Consider the following 13700-nt stretch of genomic DNA (forward strand, 5'->3'; position numbering starts at 1 on the left):
TCCTCACTATAGTTTAAGTCCATGGAGTTACTATAATTGAGGTAAAATGCTCTAGGACAGGTGACAGGGCAGTGGACGAGGACATTAGAGAGCTATGTTGCATTCCTGGTTCTTGCGCGGGCCGGGAGCGATCCGGGCCCTTTTTGTGCTCTGCGCGGGCTGTGGCCAGCAGCCCGGGCACACGGGGTCGGAGAGAACGGGCGACACGCTAGAATTAGGCACGGACGCATAATGGTTGATTTAAAGATTATTTACTTACACCGAAGATGGTCGCAGCGTAGGCTGGAAAACTTGCTTGAGTTGCGGTTACAGATAGAAAAGATGAGAGGTGGACTAGAGTTCCTTCCCGTGAACACTCTTCTAGCCCGTCCGGTTGGAGGCTCTAAACCGCGAGCCCGTCGCACCAACCGAAGAAATTACTCGAACCAAAGAGCTCTGAATAGACTCACACGAAGTTTGCTAGGCTCCATGGATCTTTTTGTGCACAGGGAAGAAGGATACGTCGAGGATTGCGCTCGGTGACGGGGAGAGGCTAGAGGCTGATCAGACCCCTGTTGCCCGCTTTAAATGCGCTGGGTCCAATAGGCTCCGCAGCGCTTAGAGATCTTCACAAGACATGAAGTCTCCTCCTCCTGATGTTTGTGGAGTCCTCCAACTTGGGCGGAAACCACTCAAGCTTCTTATACGGCTAGCAAGCCAATCACTAGCCGCCACGTGTGAATAATTTAACTCAATCCAATAATGGGGCTCGAATTATCATATAAATGGCGGGAACTCTTTGCACCGAGCATTTCTTAGATGCAAAAAGAAATGCACCATGCAAAGAAAGCTACAAATTGGCGGGAAATTCTCCCTTGCACCGGGGTTCTCCTTTACAGCAGAAAGCTCCACCGTGCAAAGAAGCTGCAATTTAGCGGGAAAATAACTTAGCAGTGCCAAAGCGCGCACAAAAACAAAAATCACAACTTTGGGTTGTGACAGTTCTGACAAGAACTGTGATTTTTTTTTTTTTAAGGCAGTAACTCCATCTAACCATGCTTCAATTGCCTCTTTACTAAAAGGACGTAACTGAAATGCTGAGATAATTGAGGTAACAAATGCCGTTTTCCAAATTTGTGCTAATTATTTTGAGAAGAGAAACATGCCTGATATGTAGTATAGCAAAATATTACCACACTTATGACAATAGCTTAAGATCACAAAGGAATCCCCTGCAACCAAATATGACTTTCCTGTGGATTGTCATTGTGCTTTCATGGTTATGGGATTGGCAGTGATGGAAGATGAACATATTTGACCTGACAGAATGTTGTCTAGAGTCTAAATATAGCTCAGTAGAACAGTGGATTTCCACATGGCTTTGCTACTGTAGCCCATAGGAACTAAGTGAGAAGTAATTTGAACATGAGCAAAAACTGACAGTGGCAGAATCCTGAGAGCAAAGGTATAGATGTTATAGCCCGAAGAGACCATTATGACTATCTGGTCTGACCACCTACATCATATTAGGCCTTTACAATGCTCCTTGGGATGTTAAGTCAGTGTCTGCTGGCAAAACATTTCTCTTGGTACTTAGTCCCTAAAGTAACATTTCAGTCAAAATTACTGTTTCCTTGAAGTTTATTTTAACTTCCTTGCTAGGAGAAAAGGTAAGTGTCAACTATTTGAGTACAAAAGAAAAAGCTTTCAATACCAGCTTTTCAAGAAGTAAAAGTTGCATTTGAACCCTGCATGATGATGGATTTTTTTTTTAATTAATCTAAAATAGCTTAACTAGTAAATAAAGAATAAGAGAATCCAGGCATGGGTAGAGTTGATGATCTGATTGCTCTATTCCTTTTATAATTTCTTTGATTATTTTCCAAAAGGCCAAATTCAGTCCAGGTTTACCAAGACTTAGACTGCTGTGAAAGGCCTAAGTGGGAGAACAAGGAGAAAAACAGTACCAGCAGAGAAAGGGAGAGATTACATAGAGTATCCATGTAGCTCAAGTAATGGTCTGGACAGCACAGACTGGGTGACACTGGTTAGGGTATTTGGACATACAATAGCTAGATATAGTTTAACTGGATTGATTCTGTTCCTTCTTGTACTGTCATTCCATGGACCTCAGTGGAGTTATTGTTTTATAGCAATGAAAGAGATCCCATGGTACTGTGGACCCCTGTTTGAAAAGCTTCAACTAAAGACATGGGCCCTGCTTGTATTAAGCTTATTTCTATATCCCCTGTGCATTTGTCTATATGCATTTGTTTCTCAGTTAACCTTCTCATCTGGCCTGAGTTTAGCTTCAGCTGATAGATTCTGTCCATTGTGACTGAAGTCTTATGATTCCTCATTCTAGCATGTCAGGAAAAATATATATATCAATATATTGCTGCAAAAGCAATATCATCTCTGTTATTTGGACTCCTGTCCCTGAGGTTCTCTCAATTTCTTCATGGTGGGCAAACAGAATTTAGTCCTCTGCATACATGAAGAAATGGGCTCTGGGCACTTAATCAGTCAAATAAAAAAATCTGTTGTAGAGCCAGGAAAAGGTCCCAGCTCTCTTTTATGATGATTTGTGCCTCAACCATTGGAAACAAAAACAAAGAAGAATATTCCACAAACAAAAAAGGAGAGAGGGAGCTAAAAATTTATCTTGGTACTTCCAGTAAAGGATCTACTTAGTCACTTTTAAAATGTTCCTCCCTAAGGACTGGTTTCGGCATCCATGAAGAGCGGCTCTTATGTGTTGAAGAAAGGTGGCGGTGGAAACATCTCAGTGATTGTGATTGGAGGTGCAGAAGAGTCTTTGAACGCACATCCTGGAAGTTTAAATCTGAGCATCCTCAAAAGGAAAGGTTTTATCAAGATGGCTTTGAAGTGTGGGTAGGTTTCCCATTCAAATTGTTGGGTGGGACAGCATTTCTTTCAAAATGAAGCACTGATTCAGTACAGCTGCCAAATCTGAAAGGGTTATTTGTGCATTGACATTAGATACAGATGTTCGAAGAGTCAGTCCTGATATTGCTATCCTCTCTGATGTAGCAATGTAGGGGAAGTTGTGAAATCCCTTTTCATCTCATTTTCAGAAATAATTCAGAAGCAGTAGATGGAGGTAGACGCATCCTCATCTGACTTGTAAACCACAGTAGTAAAAAAATGAAACAGTATGTAGCAACATTTTCCAGTTTTTTGATTGTTGCTGAATCACTTGCATTTTCAGATTAGTCAATAGCAGTTCTGCTGACCCATATCCTGAAGTCATCACAGCGTCTGGCTTCTTTACTATTCATTCCATCCAGAAAGAGCACGTACCAACTGCAGAGACTTCCTCAGCCTGATGAAGGGTTTTTAAACCCAAAAGCTTGCTAAAATATATATTTTTTTTTAATTTTTTTTTTACGACTATTTAAGTATTTAAGTTGGTCTAATAAAAGATATCAGATTCACCCAAAGAATCTTGACTGCCTATGTCCTTAGACCAACATGGCTACAACCTACACCCCTGTAAAGGGACAAGAGCATTTTTCTTTCTTCAGTGGGATGTCTTCATTTTAGGGGATATATGATAGAAACCCTGATTTACCAAACACATAAGCAAAAATGCTGTGCAATAATCTGTTATGTGTTTTGTTCACAACATAAAGACTTTTGCATGACTTCCTATAGAGGGTTTTGCATAAAAATAAGTAGAATAGTAGGCATTCTCGGAGCATACCTAACACACACTGATGTGTTGCTTCTCGCAAAATGCAGTCTCTCTTCAATACAGGAAGAGGCGGTGGTGGCTCCTTCCTTTGTACATTGTCCCAGTAATTTGAATACAGAACATTCTGATATACAAAGAACAACACTTTTGAACTAATTTATAATTATTGGTATGGTATAACAAACTGTTCCCCTCTTAAACGTTTTTGTTTAATACAGTACTGTTTGTTTACTTTTATGTTTAATATTTTAACTTGTTTAATTGGTATTATATAGCAAGGTATTCCCTCAAGCTTTACTACTTTTAATATTTCCATGGTTAAATTTGGTTTGGGCTTTATATTGTGCAGTGTTTGGAATGTACAATTCCTCACAAGATGCTGCAGTTTCACTTTTTTGCCAGATGAATTCGGCTACCCAAATAGCTTTTCAGCAAGTGCTTTTCAAAGGGGTTCAAATACTAAAGAATGTGAGGGGCCTGGGATGCACTTTTCTCTCTTTTTTTTTTTTTTTCCTTTGGAGGCCTATGGATTCAATGCCTTCTCTCCCACTTCTATTGAGTACATGCCCTAGCTGTTGATGTCCAACAGGTGTCCTAGGAAGGTTTAAGGAGCCCCTCTCAGCAAAATCAAGTGCTCTTAAAGTAAATTAAAGGAAAATTAAATTACAAGCAGTATACTAATGATAAAACAATGCAAAGTGTGCATAATAAGAAAATGGTTACATTCTTGCATGGATCATAAATCTAAATAAAATAAAGAATAATTTAATACCTAAAACATACATTGATCTTCATTTTATTGAAGTTCTAAAGCTTCAAAAATCAAAAAACCAGTGGCTGACCTGTTATGGCAAATAACTTATTAACTAGCTTGCAAAGAAGTGCTGATCTTGGTTAATCTGCAGACAGAAAATTTAGCAGGAATAGGAGTTCAAGGCTGATGAGCAAAGATTCTGAGATGGGCCTGGCTTTTTTTGTTTTGTTTTGTTTTGTTTTTTTGCCCCCCTGATCACCTTGCCACACTTAAAGCTTGCTAAATAGAGATATATCTACCAGTTTTATGTGAGATTTGGATGTGCCTGATATGCCATCTACTCATTAATATTAATTTATTCTCTCTAAGGCAGTTAGATTACCTTTGTGTCATTAAAAAAATGTCTGTTTCTGTTACTGGTATAAACCTACCTCTGCAGTAAGACTGGATCTAACTGGCACAAAACCACCAAATTAGCTCTAGGTGACCCTAAACTGATCCCAAGCCAACTTTTTGCCTGAGTTTTAGTCTTCTTGCCTAGAACTTGCTCATTACCAATTTCTTTGCTTTTTCTTTCCTTCTGTATAAAGAGCCAAAGTCTACTCTCCTATTGAACTCCCGTTCATGTGATAATGTCTTTTCATGGAAGGGGAGGCTGGTTGCATGGTAATTTTAGGTGGTGTCTGAACTACTTAACCCTGGACTGGCTGCACATTAACACCTTTTTTAAGTTGCTTAAAACTCTCATTATTTGTTTTAAAGTTGGAGAAAACCCTGCCTTGGAGTGGCAGGACTATCTCCAATCTGCATAATTTTGTTCCTGTTTCATTACCATCTGGTCACTTCTCACAGGTATGCCACTCAAGTTGAAGCCTTCTAGTATCCCAGAATGCAGTGGTCCCTCCTGACTTGGCAAGTGGGGATGCCAGGGTGTAGCGGGGCAAGGCACAGAACCTCTCCCCCCAAGGGACATTGGGCAGAGGCAGCCCCAGAGCACTTGGTGACTGCAGTGCCTCCCACTGCCACTCAGACAGGCTCTGTTCCTGCTGGCCGTGGCATGGAGGGTGAACTCTGGAGAGAAAAAAAGCTCAGGCCCCTCAGAGCTCAGGCAGCACCTGGTGAGCCCAGCTGGCAGTAGCTCACAGGGGTGAGCTGCTGGCTGGCTGTGTGCCACTTGAACTCCCAGGGGCCCAATTCATCTTTTTCCTCTGGAGCTCACCCCCTGTGCCAGGCAGAGCAAGAGGATCCTACCTCATCCTTCCCTGCACAAGTGCAGGGTGCCATGGATACCTTGCCTGGCCACAGCGCAGCCTTGGTCTGCCAGGAAGCATCAAGCACAGGGGGAATTCCCCCATCCCCTGCTTGCTGCTGCCCAGGAGACCCAGGCTGCTGTGGCAGGGCAGGGTATCCCCAGCTCCCTGCACATGTTGGGGGAAGGGGACCCGCTTGCTGCTTCTGCTCGGCAGAGCAAGTGACTCCAGGGCTGCAGCAAGCATGGAGAGGGAGAAGGAGATCCCCTCCACCCATGCATGGAGCCAGGGGCACTCTACCTGTCTGGAGCAGAGCCTGGGTCTCCTAGAGACCAGAAAGCTAGGGGGAGGAATCTTCTCCTATTTCCCCCCCACACACACACACACATGTGCAGGGCACCAGCTCGTTTGCTGTTTTCTGGGAGTCCTGAATTGCTGTGTCAGTTCAGGGAGACCAGAGAGCTGCTTCCCCCAGGACTCTCTTGTCTTGCTGAACCTGATAACAGCTCTGTGCTGTGTGGGGCCATCACTGGCAACCCTACTCTCAGCATGGAGCTGCCACAGCTCTGAGACCACAGAGCCCTGGGGAAGGGCAGCTCCATGCTGAGAGCAGGGCCGCCAGGGCTTAAGCCTGACGGCCCCACTCTCAGTGCAGAGCTGCTGTGCCAGTTTTGGCCAAACCAGAGAGCCCCAGAGAAGCTGTTTTCCACAGGTCTCTCTGGTCTTGCTGCAACTGACACAGTGGTGAGCCTACTCTCTGCCCAGCAGGAGCAGTAAGCAGGTCCTCCTCCTAGTCCTGTCTCTGCTTGCCAAGCCTCTAGTGGCAAGTCACAGCTATGCAGGTGAAGGATTGTCAGAGCAGGTTTTTTGCCTTGCTGTGTGACTGTTCCACTAAACCAAACAACACTATGCTGATTTTAACACTTGTTCGGCTTGGAGCATGAGGTTTGACAAGGTCCAGGGAAATGGATCAGATCCTTTAAGCACTGAAAAAATGCGATTATTTGACAGAAGTTCCCCTGGAGGCAGGCTACTTCAGATCATACAAAATCTAGATACAGAATGAGAAACCATAATGATATATGACTAATAGATAAACTAGCTTCTTCTGAGTTTCACAACCAAAACTCCATGTTACTCATTTCTGTATGGCAGTCTTTTACAGCAAGTCTTGCAAACGTCTGTGCGTCAAAGAAGAAAACAAATCTGGGATTATTCTAGAGTATATTCAGAAATGCTATCACACAAGATTTGTCCTGTTCCTCATCAATGACCTAGCAAAAACTTGGTATCCTATAAATCCTCACTGTTTACAGAACCTCCAGTTGTTTCCTTCAAGGGTAATTGTATGACACAGTAGTGTCATGGATAAAAGGAAGCAGCTTCACAGTTTTAGGTTTGAAGATGCCATTCAGGATAGCAAATTCAAATAGGAGCAAGGAAGATGGGTCTTGTAAATCCCAAGATTTTATCAACCAAGAAAGTTGTGTGCTTTGCATAAGCAATTCATGCTTGTGTTACATGTCAGCCAACTTCACCCTTGCTTCAGTAAGATTAGCTTTCCTGATGTCATGAAAACAGGTATGAAATTGTCACCTTGAGTAATGTAGAAATACTACTCCTTTTTAAATCATGTGCCATAAAGATACCGTCAAACATGGCATATGATGGAACATGCCTAGGATACTTAAAGATCATTTAGGAATCTAGCTTAAGAAAACTGAGAGGTATGAATCTTTTGAAGGAAAAAAAAAAACTTAAGATCATTCTGAGATTTTGTTCTTGTTGGGGGGGGGTTGTGTTTTTTTGTTTGTTTGTTTTGTTTTGTTTTGTTTTTTTAATTTTATAAGGCAGTATTTTAGTGGTGTTCTGCTTATTCAGCAACCATGTAAATTCACCAGATTGAGATCTTAGCTGTGCAAAATCCTTATTTAAACCCCTGGCTGGCATTTCACTCCGATAACATTAGACCTTAGATGAAGATATTCAACCCCTTGTTGGTCTTGGACCCCATTCAGGAACAAAACAAAATCATATGAAGTGATGTAGCTGAATTGTATATAGTGGGGTTGCCAACGTGCAGCTTAAGTGCCACATATTGTTTAGGCAGTCTGTGGGTGTTGCACATGTCAGGTTTAAGGAGGGACCAGGAGGCAGAGTGGCAGATAGGGCAGGGAGCAGAAAGCAGAGCAGCAAATCAAGCAAGGGAAGGGGATCAGAGTGGCACTTGGGGAAAGTGTGGGGCTTAACCTGTGGCATGTCTGTCAATAAGGCTGCCCCCCCCCTACTGCTCTAAAGTGTCTTCTGCAGGCAGGATTTGGCATCTACTGTTAGAAGATTACGGCTGGAATTTTTCAAGGGAACTACAGGGAGTTAAACATCCAAATCCTGTTAAAATTCAGAGAGAGGTGGGTGCCTTCCCCCAAGCCAAAGAAGGTTGTTTTGTTTTTCTTCCATTGCCTTAAGATGCCTTTAGCAATTGTTTTTGCTGGTGCTCAGAAATTGCATTGGCTATGCCAACTGAAAAGCAGATGAAGATCAGACTGTCTCCAGCCATCCAGGTTGGGGTTTTTTTGTTTTTTTTTCTGTTAAACTGAATATAATGCACTCATCCTAAAAGCTATGTTTCAGTGAAGGCATGAATGCATAACACATACACTGAATGTTATCACTCCCAGTGATATTTTCTGCATTTTTTTTTTTTTTATGTGAAAAATTTATCATGCTGTGGATGCGAGTTGTAAATCATGCCTGTCGGTGTTGCATTGTTTTAATTTTTATCCATTTTTACAAGGGCTCATCTGGTCCCAGTATTTTCGTTTGGAGAAAATGAACTGTTTAAACAAGTTGCAAACCCCAAAGGATCATGGCTCAGAAACTTACAAAGTAGAATGCAGAAAGTGATGGGGTTTGCTTTACCACTGTTTCATGCCAGAGGAATCTTTCAGTACAGTTTTGGCTTGATACCTTACAGGAAACCTATTCACACAGTTGGTAAGTTCCTTGGCAATTGCCTTATTCTTGTGTGGATGCTTTGATATGTGTTTGTGGTTAAATTCAATAATTTGTATTCCTTCACAAATCTGCTTTAACAGAAAGAATTGGTTGCTGTTCTTCTAAAGACAAATGTGTGAGCTTTGAAATAAATATCTTTCCTGGTATCTTTTATCCTGTTTTCCTGTGGAGGAAGGGAAAATAAAAATAGTCAGAAAAAGTAAGGGGTAGCTGAACTCTGCTTTTGGAGTGGCTGCTACTGAGAATGACACCCTTTAAAGCTCAGTCATGCTGTGAGTTCTCCTAAGGCAGTAGTTGGCAACTGTATATTTTAAATGAAGCATGGTTAGTACAATGAGATTTCATGCCTCTAGTTGAAGCCTGCTAGTCTGTATTTTGTGTGGTCTATTTCATATCCCACAAATATATTTAAAACCCTGAATTTAATTTGGGTAGGAGGTTCTCATGATATACAATCAACATGTATTTCATGGTGTTCCAATTCAGTGAGATGATGACTTTTCTCCTGCTGGACCAAAGAAGCAAGGTGATAACTTGTAAATTCTATAGGCCTGGTGGCTTTGGGACCTCAATGTGTATTTTCTCTAGGTGTTTTATGGCCTCAGACTAGCCCCTAAGTAACAGTAGAATTAATTTTTTCAAACCTCAGTCAAACAACCTTTATGACAGGTTAGCAGAATCTAATAAGCCAGGAGATCTTCCATTTAAAAAACAAACACTCTAAATTTGTTTCAACCAAAAAAGTTAAGTACTTTTCAAATAAAACCTTTTTTTAGTAACGTTACCACTTTGTGTGCTATTGCACTAAATAAGCTCCGATTTTGAAAATGTTAACTAACACCCAAAACAGGGTGCTAAGCTTACCAAAAATTTGTGCATATTGTATACGGTTTATTTTGAGAGAGAGGAAAAATTGATGCATTTAAATTTTAAAAGGTACAAATGAGAAGGTTCCTTCCCTGCCTCCTTACATGGGAACACTCGAGTACACAGCTGCATGGCAGGATGACAGCATCTTTACAAACTTTTAGAGCCAAGAATGTCTTTGTTGCAAGCCACATTCCCCTTTTTTTGTCTTGATAGTTTCTGTAAGGACAAGGATAGTCTGTTGCACAAGGAAAAGTAGTTAGCCATGTTAGTCTGAAGTCAGGCAGAAGGCAGGGTAGATATGTACCTGATAGACTAAATAGTTAGCACAAGCTTTTGTGAATTTGAATTCACCTCATCAGATACTGTGAAAGAACAGCACAGAGCAGTGTATGAAGTGGAGTGAGTGATTTGAATGCAAAAGGTGTGAAGAATAGAGGGGAGGATCATTGGGAGACGCATACAAGCAAAGAATGAAATGGTCACCAAAGCTAATCCAGGTAATGAGAGAGGAATCCATAGGCCCTATTTAAACCTTAATTCAGTCTGTGCATGATTTCTTGTTCTGCAAGTTCCCATTCAAACTTGTTTTTAAATTTTTGCTTCCTGCTGGGTGGGTGGGTTGGTTGGTTGGTTTGTTTATAACAGAGTATTAGAAAATATTTAATCCTGTAATTTACTTAATGCTGTCCAAGTACAGAACATACAGCATGGTGTAAAAGGCTCTGATTTGTACTGTTCTTTTCCTTTAAACCTATTTATTATTATTATTATTATTATTATTATTATTATTATTATTATCTATTCCTTCAAACCTACTAGTTTTTTACTGATTTAAGAAGTCAGTAAGAAGCTCAGCGTTCTTGATGCTGTTGGCATTTGTTTCTGGGTACAGCAGAAGGCATGCTACTTCATTCTCTTAAGCACAGACCATGTTGCAATGATCCATCATAAAATATAGTCCCTGGCACATGTTCATTTATTGGAGCAATGAGATATGATTCTTGACCCCAACAATTTGTGTCTCCTACCATGCCATATGTGCATTATCAAAACCCCACACCCAGGGACAGGGGAGTCAAAATGTTTCCTCTACACTCCTAGGAGCCTCTGATCCCCTGTGTTGGATAGCCTAGCCAGAGGTGCCAGGTGTAGGGTTTAAAGTTCCTGGCAGGGAAGTCTGGGGAAGCTGCCTCAGCAACACTCTAGAGCTCACCATGCAGAAGTTTCCTTTTTCCCAGTTGTCTGTACCCCACATGGTGAAGGGGCACCTGCAGCTGTGGAATAAAGCTCTCAGATCCCCAGCTGTTCCTTCTATGGCACTTTACTAAATTTAGTAAAGTGGGCATGCAGCAGGACCCCCAGCTGCATGATTGTTTTTTAAAGGTTCAGGGTTCACCGAGCCTGAGATCAAAGAGATGCTCCCTGATGGTGGGCCCCTGGCACCCCTTACATCTGCTCCAAGTATTAGACAGGAGATCTGGTCCAAGACCTGATGTTGCCCACAGCCTAATCCCATTGATCAGGTAGGAGATGGATACATCCCAGGCCCTAGGTTTGCCAATGCCAGGTCTTTATGCTCAGATGAGCATTGGGATCTATCATGGGTCAGCCTGGACACACCACATTCCATTTAAGGCATGATACAATGTGTAACACACTTTGGCTTATTTGGATGTGGAATATCTTTATGGCTTGTTTGGTATATTACACCATAAATAAGCTTTAATGTGTGGCTGGCTTACTATTTATGGCATGATTAACACTTTACTTCACCCTAAATGTAATGCATGCCAGGGCCCTATGTCTATACAGCAAGCCTCTAGAACAAGTCCAGGAAAGAGAAGCCCACAAATGACTCCATCTGCTAACTTGGCAAGAGTGCTCAGGAGCACACCTCAGTTCTTGGGACTGGTCCTCGGCACATGCCCCATAGGATGCAAAGCCTCCAAGCATGTGGTGTACTCTCAGGGCTGCTTCTGAGCTCTCTGTGCTGCCAAATCTGTGACTTCTTCAGGTATGCCTGGAGCTAGCGGGGCTTATTTCTTGGTTGTGCACCTGGACTGACTCTGGAGGCCTTTTAGGCCCCAAGCTATGCTGCTGCAACTCAGAATGCCTATGCAGAAATGCCCCAGCACTGAGATAGGTAACTTAATACAGAGCACAATAGCTATCAACACTGCCACCAAAGACAGGCTGCTCAATGCTCTTACCAATAAACAAGCCTTCCACAGGAGATCAGGTCTAACTTACAGTCTCGGTGCCCATTCAATGGGAGCAGGATCAGGAAAGAAGTATGTTCTTTGGCCACAGGTCAAAGCCACCAGAAAAACAAAGTCAAAAGGCCTGGTTCTCTTTTCACCATGGTGCAAATTAACTGAAACTCTACTGCAGTCCACTGGCTCTTCCCTCTGATATGTTATGCTTATCTTGCACCTGATACAACTCATGTCATACTTTTATATCTGTGTACAAGGCAGAGTAGGATCAGACCCATAGAGAATGTATGACTAGTACAAAATAAGCAGTTCTCTTAAACTTGAAATAGACCAGCTTTGTAGGGGTTTGCCTTAATGCCAAATCAAGAGTAGTATCTTATAGCCATTTTTATATAGGTTTTGGGGACTATATAAGGTGAAGGAAAGTAGCAATTTGAGCAAATGGAGTTTGTGTGTGGAGGGAAAAAAAGATTTCTCATCTCCCTGCCACCAAATGGGGGGCTGAGAGCGGGTGGAAATCATGGTGTGTTATGAGGGTGTGGATTGGGATCAAAATGTCTACAGATGAGGAAAGCTGTAGTTCTGTGATCTCTTCATCTATCATGCGGCTCACTCTTCCCTGTCATGGCAGTACACTTACCTGTAATAAACAGATGCCATTGTCACTGACATCATTCCTTTCATATTTGTTTGCAGTGGGGAGCCCCATTGCTGTGAAACAGAGCTCGAATCCTACAGCTGAAGAGATTGAACAGCTGCATCAGACCTACTTGCAAGAACTAAAAACATTATTTGAAGAGCACAAAGGAAAATACGGGATCCCACAGCATGAAACTCTTGTCTTTGAATAACTGAAAACTCAGGGAATCTAGGTCAAAGGAAAGTTGCCTCTGTAATTGTTCTTGTATAAGACTACCCTGTGCGTGTTGTATGTGTGTCCATTAGGATGGGATTAGTGGATATTCTCTCATTTTTAGTCATGGAAAACACCCTAATTCATTTGGGGTCTGATCCTGCATCCCATCAGATGCGAGTGGTCCCTATAGGTTCATCTGCAGGCAAAGTTGTTGGTACTTTTCCTACCATTGGCTTAGATGCTATGCGGGTAAGAACATCATTGTAGATGGGATACAGATGTTCAGCACCAGATCACCTAAGCCTCTTGACTGATGGAGCTGCACCAAAATGAGCTCAACAATGATGCTAACAAACTGGGCCCTTAACTTCAGCTGCTTTGTTCCTGATGCATTACCAAAGGAATATCTTGATGTTGGGGCATTAACCAAAGTTCTTTTCAGTGTGGCATCAAGTTGCTTTCTGAATATCAAGAAGTACATGTGCTAGCCTCTGAAGGAAAAGCTGTGTATTTCAAGTGAATGGTCATCAGGAACCAAATGCAAATACACAAACATGGGGACAGTTTGTGGTTGCTCTTTTTCAAAATGGTGTTCTCAGCCTATAAGCTACTATACAACAGGTTCATCTCATCTGAGAGGGTTGACAGGGTTTTGTGGAGGGAGGTGTGTGTGTGTGTGTGCATGTATTGGGTGGTGGGGGAGAGATCTAGATAACTTTTTTTTTTTTTCCAGTAGAGACTACATTTTGGGTCATGGGTTTCCCAGAAAAAGTTGCTGTATTTTAGAAGTTCTGTTCTCAGGAAATGGCAAGCATTGTACTACATGGGAGACAATCTGCTTCAGAGACCAGGAGGGATCTTTGATTTCCTTTCCACCCTTCCTCCTACAGACTTCATTTTACAAATTATTGGAAGACTCTCTTAGGGCAAACATCCTTAATACACAGTCTTGTTCAGTTCAGTTCAGTTCTACACCAAGGAAGATGTAGTCCAGAAGCTAGACCAAAGGACTGGGAGTCAGAGTGTGAAATTTTATTCCTGC

General features: G+C 42.0%; 1 protein-coding gene across 1 annotated transcript in view; it reads left to right on the forward strand.

Moving 5' to 3' along the window:
- MOGAT1 (monoacylglycerol O-acyltransferase 1) overlaps positions 1-13694 on the forward strand; it is a gene marked incomplete at its 5' end in the record, with an annotated part of 19143 nt that extends 5449 nt beyond the window's left edge. The window contains 3 exons of the mRNA XM_006016540.2: positions 2700-2874; positions 8496-8695; positions 12499-13694. Coding sequence (XP_006016602.1) covers positions 2700-2874; positions 8496-8695; positions 12499-12653 — 530 coding nt within the window. The remainder of the gene's footprint in view (positions 1-2699; positions 2875-8495; positions 8696-12498) is intronic.
- Positions 13695-13700: the final 6 nt, after the last annotated feature.

Source organism: Alligator sinensis, unplaced genomic scaffold (genome assembly GCF_000455745.1).
Source record: "Alligator sinensis unplaced genomic scaffold, ASM45574v1 scaffold187_1, whole genome shotgun sequence".
NCBI classification, from domain to species: domain Eukaryota; kingdom Metazoa; phylum Chordata; order Crocodylia; family Alligatoridae; genus Alligator; species Alligator sinensis.